Below are 14867 nucleotides of genomic sequence, written 5' to 3' on the forward strand. Positions count from 1 at the left end.
AAGTACCAGACTAAGATCTGGGTTTGAATCCCATCTCAGATGCTTCCTAGCTATGTGACCAGAGACAAGTTACTTAACCTCTGATCGCCTTAGTTTCTTCATCTGTAAAAGCAATCAACCAACAAGTATTTCTTATGCTCCTGAGAAGTCAAAACTCCTTGGCAAGGTGGGGGAATTTAAATGCCAGAGGAATGCAGTCATGTCCACATGTACAGAGAGTCCTGACCCTCAGCATGGCCATGGATATTTGGCTAACTCGCCCAAAGAGCTCAGGCAAGCTGTTGCCCTGCTCTGTGTCTCAGTCTCCTTACGATAATGATAGGTAACTTCTTTAATTCATTATCTCATTTGATCCTCAATTACAACACTCTGAGGCTGATACTGCCATTTATCCCCATTTTACACATGAGCAAACTGATGACCTGCCCAGAGTGACACAGCTAGTAAGTGCCTGAGGTTGGGGTTTCTGACCTAGAAGGCCTGTAAGGTCCCTTCTAGCTCTGACATGGAATGATTCTGTTTGAAATCAGAATCAACTCAGAAACAACCTAGTCGTGGCAAAGCAACATCCTCCTTGCTTGTCCCCATTTTCCTTTCTTGCGAATGGACTTTGAGAGAAAGGACTCACTTCTATGCGCTGGCAGGGTACTGATTTCAAGGGACAGGATGGCCGATACCCACCTACTTGAGACTGAGCCACCATGGTCGACTTGCGGTCACACAGAGGTGAGAAAGGAAGGCCGAGCTCAGCTTCCCTGTCACCCTGGGAAAAGAGAAGGGCATAGCAGATTAGAAGGAGGCAGACCTGGCCAACCACCAATATCTTAGCACCTACCACCCAAGGACATTGGACTTGGCCTTCATTATTTCAGTTACATAATGTAATAGGGTTTTCTATTCCCTGCTAATGTACATAAAAAGAGTCAAGGGGCCAGGACTCCTCATGGTTTAATCATGCCCTCCAGGGACAGGGAGGTCATCAGAACACAAGAATCTCACTTGTCTGATAGTGATTGTCCCTCCAACATAAACCACAGCCAAGAATTCTTCAGGGGCCTGCCTACCTTGGACAGCTCAAAAGAATAGCATGACCTTGTGGGCTAAGGACCATTACCCTGAGTCAGAAATGTTGAGTGCTCACCATCTTCCCTCAGGTCATGCTGGACCCCTAGTTCATCATGTGAAATTTTCCCTCGCCCTTTCAGGAAATTTCACCTGCTGCCATAGGCTGAGGAGTGTGAGGGTGCCCTTATTTTGGGTGTGTCAGCTATCCTCCTATTTGGGGGTCCGGGGCTACCCTAATATCCTTCTTGTGTTGCTGTCACCTCCTATTCTGGGCTCCCAGCATCAGTTAATCAGTCAACAAGCAATCACGAAATGATCACTATTTGTCAGGCACTATGCTAAGCCCTGGTGATACAAAGAAAGGCAAAAACATTCTCTCTGCCTTCAGAGAGCTCACATTCTAATGGGAGAGACAACATGCAAAGAGTTAGCTATCCACCATGTAAATGCCATCGCAGAGGGAAGGTCCTAGCAGCTGGAACAGACTGAGAAAGGTCTCTGGGTAATTGCACATGGCCCTCCTTTGCCTGTTGTTTTTAGTCATGACTGACTTGCTGAATTCTTAAGTCTCAGCAGTGGACAATCTCCCTCTGCAACCTCAGAAGGCTAAAAGAAAGAGAAGCTCAAAGAACAATGAGGAATGAGCCACGGTCCCTTCACTGGGAGAGACCTCACTGTCTCCTGGGAGAGATAGGGAACATGCATCAATAAAGAGAACACCAGAGAGTTAGATATGACGAGAATGAAAGAGAAACAGAGTGAGTGTGTGTGTACACACATACATACATACATACATACATACACACACTTTTCTTGTTCTTTATACATTGAAATGTTTGTGCATGTTGAAGATTGTGAAAGCAGCTAGGCAGGGCAGAGCGCTGGGACTAGACTCAGAAAGGCTTGAGTTCAAATCCAATCTGAGACGCTTACTAGTTGTTTGACCTGCGACAAGTCAATTTAACCTCTACCTACTTCAGTTTCATCATCTTTAAAAGAGGAGATAATAGTACCTACATACCAGTGTTGTTTTAAGCACTAAATGAAATAATATTTGAAAAATCTTTGCTGGCTATTATTATTAAGTTTGTAACAAAAAAATTAAGGATAGTAGTGTGAGATTGAGAGAGGGAAAAAGAATCATAATGAGTGACTTTGTGCAAGCCTATCATGAATGCAAATGATAAGAGAGTAAAATGACTGGGCCAAAAAGCAGAGTGGTTGGGTGTGGATCACCTGTACTTTAAGGGATGTTTGAACACAGATCTTAGGAATTTTGTGGGGAAATTCTGGTGTGGAGCCACTGAGGAGCAAATGTGCCTGAAGCAAATATCAGTTCAATGAGTATAAGTAAGTCCGAGAGTAATAAAACAGCCTGAGGGCACAGGGACTTCCCTCGGCCTGTGCAGCACCGGATGAGCTGGAGAGCACATTAGGCCCAGGGTCCACTCAAAGGAGCAATTCCAGCACTCTGGGGACAATGAGGGACGAGCCCTGACAGATGTAATCTCTGTATGCCCCAATAATCTCCAAGTGGGGAAAAAGAAGACCCTGGAGGAGTTGGTGGGGGCTGAGGGAGGGGCAGGAAGGAGGGAGGAAAAGCTCCACAGAATTCTGAGTTTGTGAAGTCATTTCAAGCTAGCCAGTATGTGAATGGTCGCAAGGCCCCTAGAATCCAGGTCACTTCATAGCCTTCTCATTCATAAAAACCCTCGCGTGTGATCATTTGCATAAACCAAATTCTGTACAAATCTGAAATAAGGCTAGCTATGAATAAAACCAAAAAGGACCTGAAAGAAATAATCAATAGTTAAATCAAGGAGAAAGTAGGACAAAACAGATGACCAGCCTTCCTGCAGTGATGGAGTTCTGTTTATGTTTTCGACAGTTTGTTTAGAATAGGCCCCCCATGGGACGTCTGGCTCTTTTTATGACTTTTGAAGGCTCGACCCTATTGAGCTGTTTTCCTCCGGCTGCACAATCTGAGAACAGAGGCCCTTGTCATTGTTGCAGGGCACTTACTTTGTCACACCCATTCATTCTCCTGGTCCCTACTTATTATCAGCCTCCTTCCAAGTGGGATTGTCTGGAGGGTGTACCAGACGTCAATGAATAATAATTAAAGCCAGAAACGATGGCCTCCTCCCTAAACTACACGTTCTTTACATCTTGTCCCACCAGAGAATAAAAAGCCACAAAGTAAAAGCACCAATTTCTGCGTCACTTCCACTAAAATGCAGGAAAAGGGTTTGGCCCATCTGGAAGTTCAACCCTAAGGGCACAATGGAATTTAAGTGCATTTGAGGGCTGCAGGAATGGGAGCAGAAGGCTGAGTTTCCTTCAGTGCGCTGTTTCTACAGTGTTTGTGTGTCATGGGTACACAATGCTTCCTTCCTTGTCTCAAGTTTCCAAGCATGCTATGCTGATGGATGCTTGGATGGCCCAGGGGAGGGGGAGCAGAAAGAGCCCCAGATGTGGAGGCTAAAGCCTAGACTTCTTCTTGTTTGAATCATTCCCCTTCTCTGAAAAAAAAAAAAGGAGGCATTGGATTAGATGATCCCTAAACTCCCGTCAAGTTGTGACATTCAATGCCTATCTGAAATGGCGGGTTATTGGACTATGTCTGCACTAGAGTGGCAAGGTAGGCCAATGAGCCACTGTTAAATGAACTTGGACTGTGTAGACAGGCTATCTGGACACCTCAAGTCAAACCCTTTTCTTTTTAATGGGCAGCTTTTTGTTGTTGCTATCATTAGCCTGTAGAATCTTCCAATCTCTAATCTGCCTGTAAACAGAGATATTTTATTTTCATTTTATACTGATCATGGGATAGTGGCTGCCCTGGGAGCTGGGAAGACCAAGGGCCAAATTCCACCACTGACATCCTGGCATGGTGACCCTAGGCAGATTGGTAATGTGCCTGTGACTGATAGTCTTCATGAGTTGCTTGGGGCAGTGTCAATCAGTGAGTTGACCCACAACTATGTGCCAGGTGCTGTGCTAAGCTGTGGGCATACAGAGAAAGGCTAAAGGAGTGCCCAGTCTAAAGGGAGAGGCAACATGCCAACAGCAATGCACAGACAAGATAGATGGTGGATAATAGACAGAGGGAGGCACAAGAGGGATTGGGAAAGGCTTCCCATAGAAGGTTAGATTTTATCTGGACCTTGAAGGAAGTCTGGGAGGACAAAAGGAGGAGAGGAAGTGGGACAGAATTCCAGACACAAGAGATAGCCAGTGGAAATGCCTGGAGATAGGAGATGGAGCATGTTATGCAAGAAACATCAAGGAGGTTGGTATCATGGGATCCCAGAGTATGCTGGGGGAGGGGGTACAGTGGCAGAAGACTGGAAAGGGGTTTGTGGAAGGAGGCATGTTATGAAGGACTTTGAAAATCAGTGGATTTACATTTGATTCAGGAGATAATAGGGAGCCACTGAAGTTTATTGAGTAGAGAGGGCAGGGTGAGATGGTCCAACCTGCATGGCCAGACAATGTGAATGACTTGCCCAAGGTCATTGAGAATGTCAGAGGCAGGACTTGACCCAAGCTTTCCTGACTCCCAAGGTAACTCACAATCTGTTATATCTCCCTACCCTTTACATTGATTATTTTTATTATTTTTTATTATCTTATTTACAAATAAAAATGTGATGCTTATTCGCTTCACTACTCTATGATGCTTGCTTAGAGATGCTTCCAATGTCCCCTGACTGTCAAAGAGATGCCTCACCCAGAGTGATAATTAGTCATTTTTGTGGCTTGGGCAAGTGACAGGGAAGTAACCTGCAGGTTACAAGGGGGTGATATGGTAACATAGACCCCAGGAGGCTCTGAAGTCAGTACTGGGAGGGGCCCACCTAGAGCTGGAGAATAGATAATACAGCTGAGCATGTTGGGAAGAGTTAGGGTAGGTGGAGGGAGCAGGGCATCTCAGGGCCTCCTGGCTTAACTTGGCCTTTCTGTTCACTAGTCATTGGGTTCAGCAATATCCCTCTCTGAAGGATTCCAAGAGCTGTTGGTCAGCATCTCAATTTCAGCATCCCTTTATCTCTATTTTCTTTGTCATATGAGGGAAAACCCAACAGTGTATTAGTTGAGGCAGCTTAGTCTTTTGAGGCATTCTTAAATTTTGGCCCATCTACTGTTATGGACCTTTGAAAGCTGATATTTCATTCCAAAATCACCCTGAGGCAATGGCTTGGAAGTTGGAAAATGTAATTATTAAAATGAGAAGAGGTAAGATACTCTCCCAAACGTGAAAGGGCTATTTCACATGAGCTAAGTGCATTCCCTAATTTCAGTGCATAACCCAAGATTCAAAAGTCACTTTTAAAAGGTTTACTGACCCCAATAATGTTTGGGTTTTTATTTTTCTTTCTAATTTCAAATCTGTGGCTGGGATGTGAAGTAATTTTGTGCCTATAGTATATTGATCATTTATTGTGGAAAGCAGAAACTCATTTAAAATGCTGCCAATAAAAATCATGTACCAAATAATGATTACTTAAAAATGGAGTCAGCTCCCCCAGCTGGCATCAAATTCAATTTTTAAAAAATCAAGAATTAGATGTGTTGCAGTTCTTTTTAAACCAGAGGAAATCACAGCATAGCCAATAGAAGGCCAGCCTTGGAGTCAGGAAGACTATGCACATGGCTAGCTAGGATGGGAGATTTAGTGGTAAAAGAAACTTTAGAAGCCTTCTGGCTCAACCCCCTCCTTTAACAAATGAGGGACCGGAGGCCTAGAGAGATGAAATGATTTGATTGAGGTCATGGGAAGTGGTGAAACCTAGATTTGAACCCAGGCCCTCTGACTTCAAACCCAGTGTTCTTTCCACACTGTATTATGCTACCTCTACTCCAATGTCAATGAGCCTCAGGTTCTTCATCCACAAAATGGGCATGTTTAACAATAAGATTGTGTCTATGTTAAAATAGAGTTTGCTCTTTAGTCTACCACAGATACTGAAAGGATGAGAAAATAAAAGTGACTCCCACAGTCTAGGTCATGAGGAGAGACGCTCTCTTGTACCTGAGTACAACACCAAAGACACTTAACACCTGTTGTACCTTCCTCATGGGGCCGGAGAGTGTACAGTGGAGAAAGCCACTCAGCCTTGTAGTGAGAAGTATCTGTGTCAGAACCCTGCCTTGGACCCATCCTGGCTGGGCAGGGGTGGGGAACCTGCGGCCTCCAGGTCCTCAAGTGCGGCCCTTTGACTGAATCCAAACTTCACAGAACAATCCCCTTAATAAAAGGATTTGTTCTATTAAACTTGGACTCAGTCAAAAGGCTGCACCTGAGGACCTAGAAGGCCACATGTGGCCTCGAGGCCGCAGGTCTCTCATCCCTGCAGAATCACAACTCTCCACCCCACTCCCTACCCCAAGCAACTCCCCAAGATGTTAAGTGGCAGAGAAGGTGTGATTGGTGCAGTGGCAGGAATCTGCATGGGAGGAATGTCACTACTTCAAGGAGGCCACAGATCCAGTTTGGGAATGGGAATTTTCAAATTGCAGACCACTAAGATGAGAAAGCACTGAGATGCCTCCAGGGTCCCAGATACCGCTATTCCCTAGTCCCAGCAGAGGCAGCAATCCAGAAATGTAAGAGGTCCGCACCAATGTACTCTTCATGCCAGGAGCAGTCTTCCAACCCAGTATTTGCAATATTTCATTTGACCATACAATAACCTTGGGAGCCCGGTGCCTTAAGTCATAGATTGGGAGAAAGAAGGACTTTAAAGGTCGTCTAGACTCATTTTTAGATGAAGTAAAGACATGGGAAATTATTTGTCCATGAAAACACAGTAAGTTAAAGACTGAGTGGGGATTTGAACTCAGCTCCTCTGAGGCCACCGCCCCACACTCAACAGCAAAGTAACTGATGTCGAGAAACATCATTTTCTAAATATTTCAACAATTCAGGAATCAGATAGGTCGAGGTTCAGAGACTCCAGAAGAAAGAGGCCTAAGAGGCCGTGAAATTGTTTATCTTCTCCCAAGAAATATTCTTGTTCTTTTCCCTAGCTCTAATCCATAGAGAATATCCTCAGCAGGTCATACATATACAAAGTCAGAAAACATCAGTTAAAGAAAAGGGACTAATCTTGTCCTGCTACATGGGCCCCAACAAGTGAAGCCGCCGTATGACCTTGTGATTGTCCCAGTTACCTGTCTAAAGAATTCTTCCAGCAGCGACATGGTCCAGCGATGATGGAGATCCCAGGCTTTAGCTGGGTGGCTGATGTCAGCTGTGTGCAGCATCAAAGATAAGGCTTTCGGCTTGTCAATTCTGCAAACCCAAACAAACCAACCACTTCATGACAATCTGTGTCCATCATGTTTTAAGCACTTAAAAAAATACACACATGCCATACCCTGCTTTAGCCAAGTCAAGAAACTGACCTTAACCCATGAATGGGATCCACAATCTCCTGGTGGATCTAATATAAGGAACACCCCTGAAAAACCAACCTTCTTAAGTATTTGATTTTGCATCTTTTGTGTGCCGATTTAGTCATTCCAAAGGCAAAGGGAAACCAATAGCCTCCCGATACACAGTACTTCTGTTTCCTTGGATTGGGCAGACCCTTGAAATCATGACAGTTTCACCTAATGCTGAATTTAAACTTCTCTTTTTAGGGAAACTCCTTCCTTAGGTAGTACTTGCTGTTAGTCTGGTTTTTTTAAAACGGCCAATTCAGATCTCTACCACCACAGTGGTAATTTATCTGAACAGAACTGTCTTCCTGCACACTCAAGGAAGCTCCTTCAAAGGGAGCCAGGCTTTAGAAGTTCAATGTCAGAGCCAAGTACGCTCACAGCTTGTCTTTCACAGCGGCTTACGGGTTAATAAAGTGACTCACGCTTCTGGCTGTTGCAACGCTGTTTTCATGGCCTTGATCTGTTGGAAATGACAGGACATATCTGTGGCCATCACCATCTCGATCACCAAGGTCCGGAATTCCCTGAAGTGGAGATGCCATTGAGAAAGAGGGAAGGAGGGGAAAGGGAGAAAAGAAGAATTTTTTACCCATTCTGAACAATCCAATCTAATTATTTCTGACATATCTAACTTCTATAGCCATTCAAGCAGTATCTTTGTGGAAGGAATGATCGTGATAAAGGGCTGGATTATTTAGTAAGAATGCCAGAGTCAGGGTAAAAGGAGGATTAGACAGAAGATAAGTGAACAAGGGAAAAGACCCCCAAAGAACCTGAAAAAAGCATAAAGAATATTCTTATCAACTAAATTCTATGCAACAGAAACTATCCAGTCTATCTTTTGTAATTGCTTCTATCTCATCTTTGGTTAAGAAATCGCCTTTGGCCATAGCTAAGAAAATTGCCTGATTGTAATTCTATTTTGTAATTATATGTGCATTTTTATATATATATATGTATATATACATACACATATATGTGTGTATGTATATATATATATATATATATAAAACTTTGTAATTCTATTTATATATAATTTCTATTTGTGGGGAGGGTAGAGAATGGGGATATTAAAGAATGTCCTTCGATATTTAGGTCACACATCTATTTTGAGTTATTTTGATATATAGTATAAGGTTTTGGTCTAAACCTAATTTCTACCCAAAAGCCCTCCAGTTTTCCCAGAAATTCTCATTAAATAGAGATTTCTTCCGCCAAGTAATTTCCATTCTCACTTTTACTGCATATTAGATTATTAAATGAATGAAATCAATAAACACGTCATTTATTAAGGATTTACTATGTACCAATCATTATTTAAGTATTGAGGATACAAATGGAGGGGTAGTACACTCCCTGGTCTTAATGAGCTCACATTGTAGTTGGAACAGACAACACATAGAGGAAGAACAAGTTTCAGAGTGGGGGAAGGGGTTGGTAGTCTTAAGGGTGTAGTTGGAGGATAGATGATAGGGCCCTCAGGGTGCTCGGGCAGATCAGATAGCAATGCCTGAGGATGGGGGAGTCTGAAGGGTATGGCACCAAGACAGATGGTTAAACCTGGTGGTCTTCCACCTTACCAGAAGGACTGAAATCGGTGACTCCATGTCCGTCCAAGTGATATAAGTAGTTATGTCCACTTATCGAGGTGGGAAGATGATGGAGGTGTCCTATCACTGGCAAGAAGGAGGGGGGAAGTGGGACTGAGGGTTGGAGTAGAGTAGGGAATCTGAGATCCCTCCCATAGTAGTAGGCATGGTGGAGAGGGTCAGGGTCCAGCCAAGAGGAAAAAAGGAAGGAGGATTGACAGGAAGGTGAATAAGCAACCCTGGAAAGGGCTTGTGCAAGTTCTCACACCAGACATGCTAGTCCTCCTTGAATACCCTACACACCCTCTTGGCATGTTGATTGGCATACTACTAAATCCATAAATTAATTTAGGCAGTATTACTATTTTCATCATATTAGCAAGGCCCAACCATGAGCACAGAATGCCCTCCAATTATTTAAGTTGTCTTTATTTCTTTAGAAGTGTTTTGTTTTGTTTTGTTTTGTTTTTAAATCAGATCTTTCCAAGTCTTAATTGTGCGTTCATAGATACTTCCCCAGAATTTTAGGCATTTTGCAGTTATTTTGAATGGCACTCCCTTTTTTACTGTTTCCTCCTGGATTTTGCTATCACCATGTAGAAATGCTTTTGATTTGGAGAGATTGTCTATTGTTACTTTGATGACACTATTAGTTGTATCATTTTGATTATTCTCTGAGAGTTTCTAAGTAAATTACTCTATCATCAGGAAGTAAGGACAGCTTTGTCTCTTATTTACCTATGTTTATCATTTAAATTTGTTTCTCTTCTTTTACCATTATGTCTAGCATTTTTGGAGCTGTCAAATAACTCCGGGGGTCTTTGCTCTACTCCTATATTTCTTGGGAAAGCTTCTAGTGTTGCAAATAATTACAAATTATTATTGCAAATAATACTAGCTTTGTATTTTAGAAATATACTTTTTTATAATATTTTCTTAAATGGCCAATCTATTTCAAAGCTACCCTTTGCAGGTTTTATGCCATAAATGAGTATTGCACTTTGTCAAAAGCTTTTTCTGAATTAAATGATATAAACATGCAATTTGAGGTATTTAGGGTTTTAGTATTATTAATACAATTATTTTATCTCTAATATTGGGCAATCCTTGCAACTCCAGTATAAATGTACCTTGATCATAGTGGAGATAAATATACATAATACATACATACATACACACATAAACATATATGCATATATGTATATATATGTATAATTTTAAAAGTGATATTCAATAATGATATCAGTTTTTAGTTCTCTTCTCTTATTCTTTCCTGGTTTAAGTATTAGAATTCTATTTGTCTGAAAAAGAGGAGTTGTGCAGATTGTTTTCTTGCTCTATTTTTAAGAATAGTTTGTGTAGTATAGATATTATAGATAGTCTTTATAAGTTTAAAAGAATTTGCCTATAAATCCATCTGGAGCAGGTATATCTCCCTCCCTTGGTAATCCCTTTATAGCTGAATATCTGAAATGTATTCTTTAAAATCTCTATTTTTTGTTCTATTAATTTGGCTCTCTGTGTTTGGATAGATAGATAATCCTTTTCTTTCGTGTTTTCAGTTTTGTTGGCATATAATTTTATATGGTTATTTCAGATAAATTGTTTTGTTTCTTCTCTCCTTCATCTGATTTCCCGCACTCATTTTAATCAGGCTGGCTAAAGGCATGTTGATTTTTTCGTCTTTTTAAAGAACCAGCTTTTCATTTTGTTTACTAATTCAATAAGCTTTTTTGGTTCCCAATGTATCTACTTCTCTAATTTCCCGGTTGTCTTAATGTTAAGTAGACATAGTCAGTGGGTGGCCTGAAACAAATGAACATAGCCCATGAGCAGGACCCACAGAGTGACTCAGGGTGAGTATTATGTAGGGGACATTGGGGCTTAGAATATGCTGTGAGATAAAGCTAAGAGCCGGCCATAAGAAACTCTTGATACCCCTCACATGCTTGGAGAGCAGCTGAAGACGTCCAATATCCATACAACCCCACATCCATTACCTGCCCAATCATCTGCAGAGCAGTAAACACAAAACAAGCTCTTTTCACACAAATCAGTTCTTTCATCAGACTTTTTCAGCTAGAGACTGAGAAGGCTCCATGTTTGAAGAAGGAGGCAGTGTGGGATAATGGGAACACCCTGAAATTGGAGTCTGAAGACCTGGGTTTCAATAAAGACCATATTACTACCTCAGACGGTTCACTGAAACCACTGTAGGCCTCAGATTCCGCATATGTAAAATGAAGAAGGTTGGTCTAGATAACCTTGAAGGCCCAGTCGACTCTTAAATCTATGGTCCTATGACCCATTTGGTCAGTACTGAGCTAATGAAGAGTTTCACATTTCCCAGACACTTCCTAGAAATTAGCACTTTTCAATGACCAGGAGAGGGATAGGAATTGGTCCTAGAATACCACTGGTTTAGAGATCTAGCAAATGAAGACACTCTTGACCAGTGAAGATTAGCAACTTACTGTCTTAAGAGAGTTGCCTGGATAGATAAAGTGTTTATGAAGCATTTACATTGGGCCAGGCATTGTGCTAAACTCTGGAGATACATAAGAAAGTAATCAAGACAGTCCCTGCCCTCAAGGAGTTCACATTCTAAGGTTGTTCAGTCATTTCTAGTCATGTCCAACTCTTCATGACCCCATTTGGGGTTTTCTTGGCAAAGTGGTTTGCCATTCCTTTCTCCAGATCATTTTACAGATGAGGAAACTGAGGCAAACAGGGTGAAGTGACTTGCCCAGGGTCACACAGTTAGTATGTTTCTGAGGCCGGATTTGAACTCACAAAGATGAGTCTTCCTGACTCTAGGCCTGGCATTCTATCCCTGAGCTGCCTAACTCACATTCTAATAGAAGACAAACACATAAATGGGTGCTGGAAAAGGGAGGCATGGTGGTGAGACTGTGCAGGAAGCAGTTTGGTTCCTAGATAGATAAGGCACAAAGCTCACCTGTCAGAGCTGGAGAAGAAGAGGAGGAGTTTAAGTTTCCAACAGAGTAGATGGTTGGAGAGCGAGAGCACAGTGGGGACACGACAGAAGTGCCTGAGATGTTGACACTGGCCACACTCTTCTGTTCCAACCCAACCAGCCAGCTTGCTGTTGCCACCTTCCACCTCTGCCCTTTCATCTAGGGCTTGGCCCACCACAGGTGGAGTTCTGCCTCCTCACCTCGGCCTCATCTAGCTTAAGCTCGCCTCCACACACAGCACACATGACAGTTCCTACAGGAAACCTTGCTTTCTATCACACCATGAGTATGTGTGAAAGGCAGAACTCAAACTCAGGTCTTCCTGACTCTGAGGCCAACCCTCCACCCCACAACTTTGCCTCTCGAGAAAATATATGGGCCGATATGTGGGCCATAGATAAAAGTAAATTTAGGGGTGGATGGGGTGGGCTGTCTTGGTGACAAGTGACCCAGAGCCCTTGCCCCAGGTCACGTAGACAGAAGGTCTCACAGGCAGCAGCTGGACTTCATTCTTCCTGGTTTTGAGGCTGAATGCCACACAAACTCTCATTCAGGCTAAAAAGGCTCCAATCCAACAAGAACATCTTTAATATCAATACTGTAGATAGAAAGACCCAAGGAAACACAGCTCTGCCTTGAGGCATCTCCATTCTCCTGGGAGGGCATAGCTTGAAACAGATCAGTATATACAGGAATATTTGGGGAAGGGGGCAAGGGGGGAGAGCACCAATAACAAAGGAGAACAAGAAAGGCTTCCTATAGGAAGTGGCACCTGAGCTGGGCCTTGAAGGAATGATTCAAGGATGAGAAGAGGTGCTGGTGAAGGGGGAAACTAACCCTGCTGGTCATCAACCAAAGTGAAATGCATTGATGGATGTTGGCATCTGACTCCACCGTTTCCCCTAAAGACAACTCTAGACAGATTTGTTTACATGAGTTGGATTCCTCAGATGGCTTTTCCCAGAAGCATTTAATCACCCTGGGAAAAGGGAATTAAAGCCACATCTCTTCTTATAAAACATGTTTCTTTATAGCTGAACGATGACTTCAAATGAAATCAAGGGCAGGATACTAAGAAAAGAAGAAATTGTTGCATCCAACTAAAACACATCATTTCCTAGACGTATAGTCAGTCACCTGAGAGAGGGAACCTTCAAAGGTGTTGGGTGTGGGAGGGTTGCAAAGATAGATGCTACCAACAAGAACATGATTTAAATATTATATTAAGCTTACAAGGTAAACAAACTGCCTTCTCTCAACTCAACCAGCACCGCGATGCCAGACCTCTTGATTTTTACAACAGCCTCCTAATTAATCTTCCTGCTTCTAGTCTCACCCCTCTACCAATAGGTCCAACACACAGCTGCCAAAGCACAGGCTTGACCGTGTCACTCCCCCGTTTTAAAAGAAAAAATCTTCCGTGGCTCCCTATTGCTTCTAAGATAAACTATAAATAACTGACCCTTCACAATCTGACTCCAGCCTCCCTTTCCGTACTTCCTTCTCAGGACTGCCCTTCCCACACTCTCTATCCCACCCACACTGGGCTGGCTGCTGTTGTCCACGCTCAGCACGCCATCTCCCACCCCCATGCCTGGAATGTGCTACCTCCTCTCCTTTGCGTCTCATATCCTTTGTCCTCCTCAAAGTTCAGTCCAGGCCTCACTTCCTGCAGGAAGCCTTTATTAATTCCATTTCTTATTAATGCTCTCTCTCCCTAAATTATCTTATATTTGCTCCCCAGTGTCTGTGGGGTATCCCCTGAGTAAAACGCAAGCAACTTGAGGGAAAACATTGTTGCATTTCTGTCTTTGTAGCTCTAGTGCCTGGCACGGTACATAGCAGGTGCCTGACAAGTACTTGCTGTCTCCTCAAATTAAGAGTCTCATAATATACAAGACACAAAAGTTTTCCAAGCAAGCTCTCCCTGAATATGCGCATTATTGGACAGCGGGAGGAGGCTCTCTCTGCATCAGAGCAGTAACTAGGCTAAGGTAATGGAGGCTCTGTCCCAGGAAGCCAAAATGCTGAGGACCCAGAAATGACTATATTATTCATCCTCAAACATTTCTCATGCCATTTTCTGATTCTTCACAATGGTAGATGACAAAATAGAAACTTGTGAGCAAGCCAGTTAGTATATTGTGTATATTGTGATTAAATAACACATGCCTTTTGTAAAGCATTTGTCTTAAGGAAACACACACACACACACACGCACACGCACACACACACACACACACACACACACACACAAGAACTAAACAATTAAGCAGGCAGAGGACGCTTTTTCCAAAAGCAGTCATCTTCATCTGTTTCATGTTCCTTCTCCCAAAGACGGCCCTTTGGGGTTTCTTTGCTTCTCACCTCCAGTCATCCTTCGAAAGGTTGGTCAAAATATTCATTTCCTCATCTTCTTGGAGGAGTCGATAGGCTGCGCTGATGTGATGATTCTCGAGGACGGATCGGTCATTGTACAGAATGGCCGGATCTGAGCTGGAGACAAAAAAGAAACAAAATATTCAACCACAGGGACTTGAGAAGCAGTACGGCCTAATGGGTAGGGTGCCAGATGTGGCGTCAGGAAGTTTGGGGTTCAAATTCTACCTCAGATACTTACTAGTTTAGTAGCTCTGGGCAAGGGACTGAGCCTATGTAAAAGGAGGGAGCTGGATCTGATGGGCCCTGAGGTGCCTCCTGGCTCTAAATCTATGGCCCTATGAGGCTCCAGGACTGCAGATGGGAACTGATTCAGACTATTGGAGGGAATGTCGTTCCAGACATT

General features: G+C 42.9%; 1 protein-coding gene across 3 annotated transcripts in view; it reads right to left on the minus strand.

The window, feature by feature from the left end:
* Positions 1 to 14867, minus strand: part of PDE1C (phosphodiesterase 1C) — a 446524-nt gene that overhangs the window by 56957 nt on the left and 374700 nt on the right. For all 3 annotated transcript variants that reach the window (XM_027840217.1, XM_027840219.1, XM_027840218.1), the window contains 4 exons: positions 14450 to 14578; positions 7938 to 8039; positions 7243 to 7363; positions 682 to 763 (listed from right to left, as the gene is read on the minus strand). In XM_027840217.1, the coding sequence (XP_027696018.1) occupies positions 682 to 763; positions 7243 to 7363; positions 7938 to 8039; positions 14450 to 14578 (434 nt within the window). The remainder of the gene's footprint in view (positions 1 to 681; positions 764 to 7242; positions 7364 to 7937; positions 8040 to 14449; positions 14579 to 14867) is intronic.

This window comes from Vombatus ursinus, unplaced genomic scaffold (assembly GCF_900497805.2).
Source record: "Vombatus ursinus unplaced genomic scaffold, bare-nosed wombat genome assembly UNPS02014840.1, whole genome shotgun sequence".
Lineage (NCBI taxonomy): Eukaryota > Metazoa > Chordata > Mammalia > Diprotodontia > Vombatidae > Vombatus > Vombatus ursinus.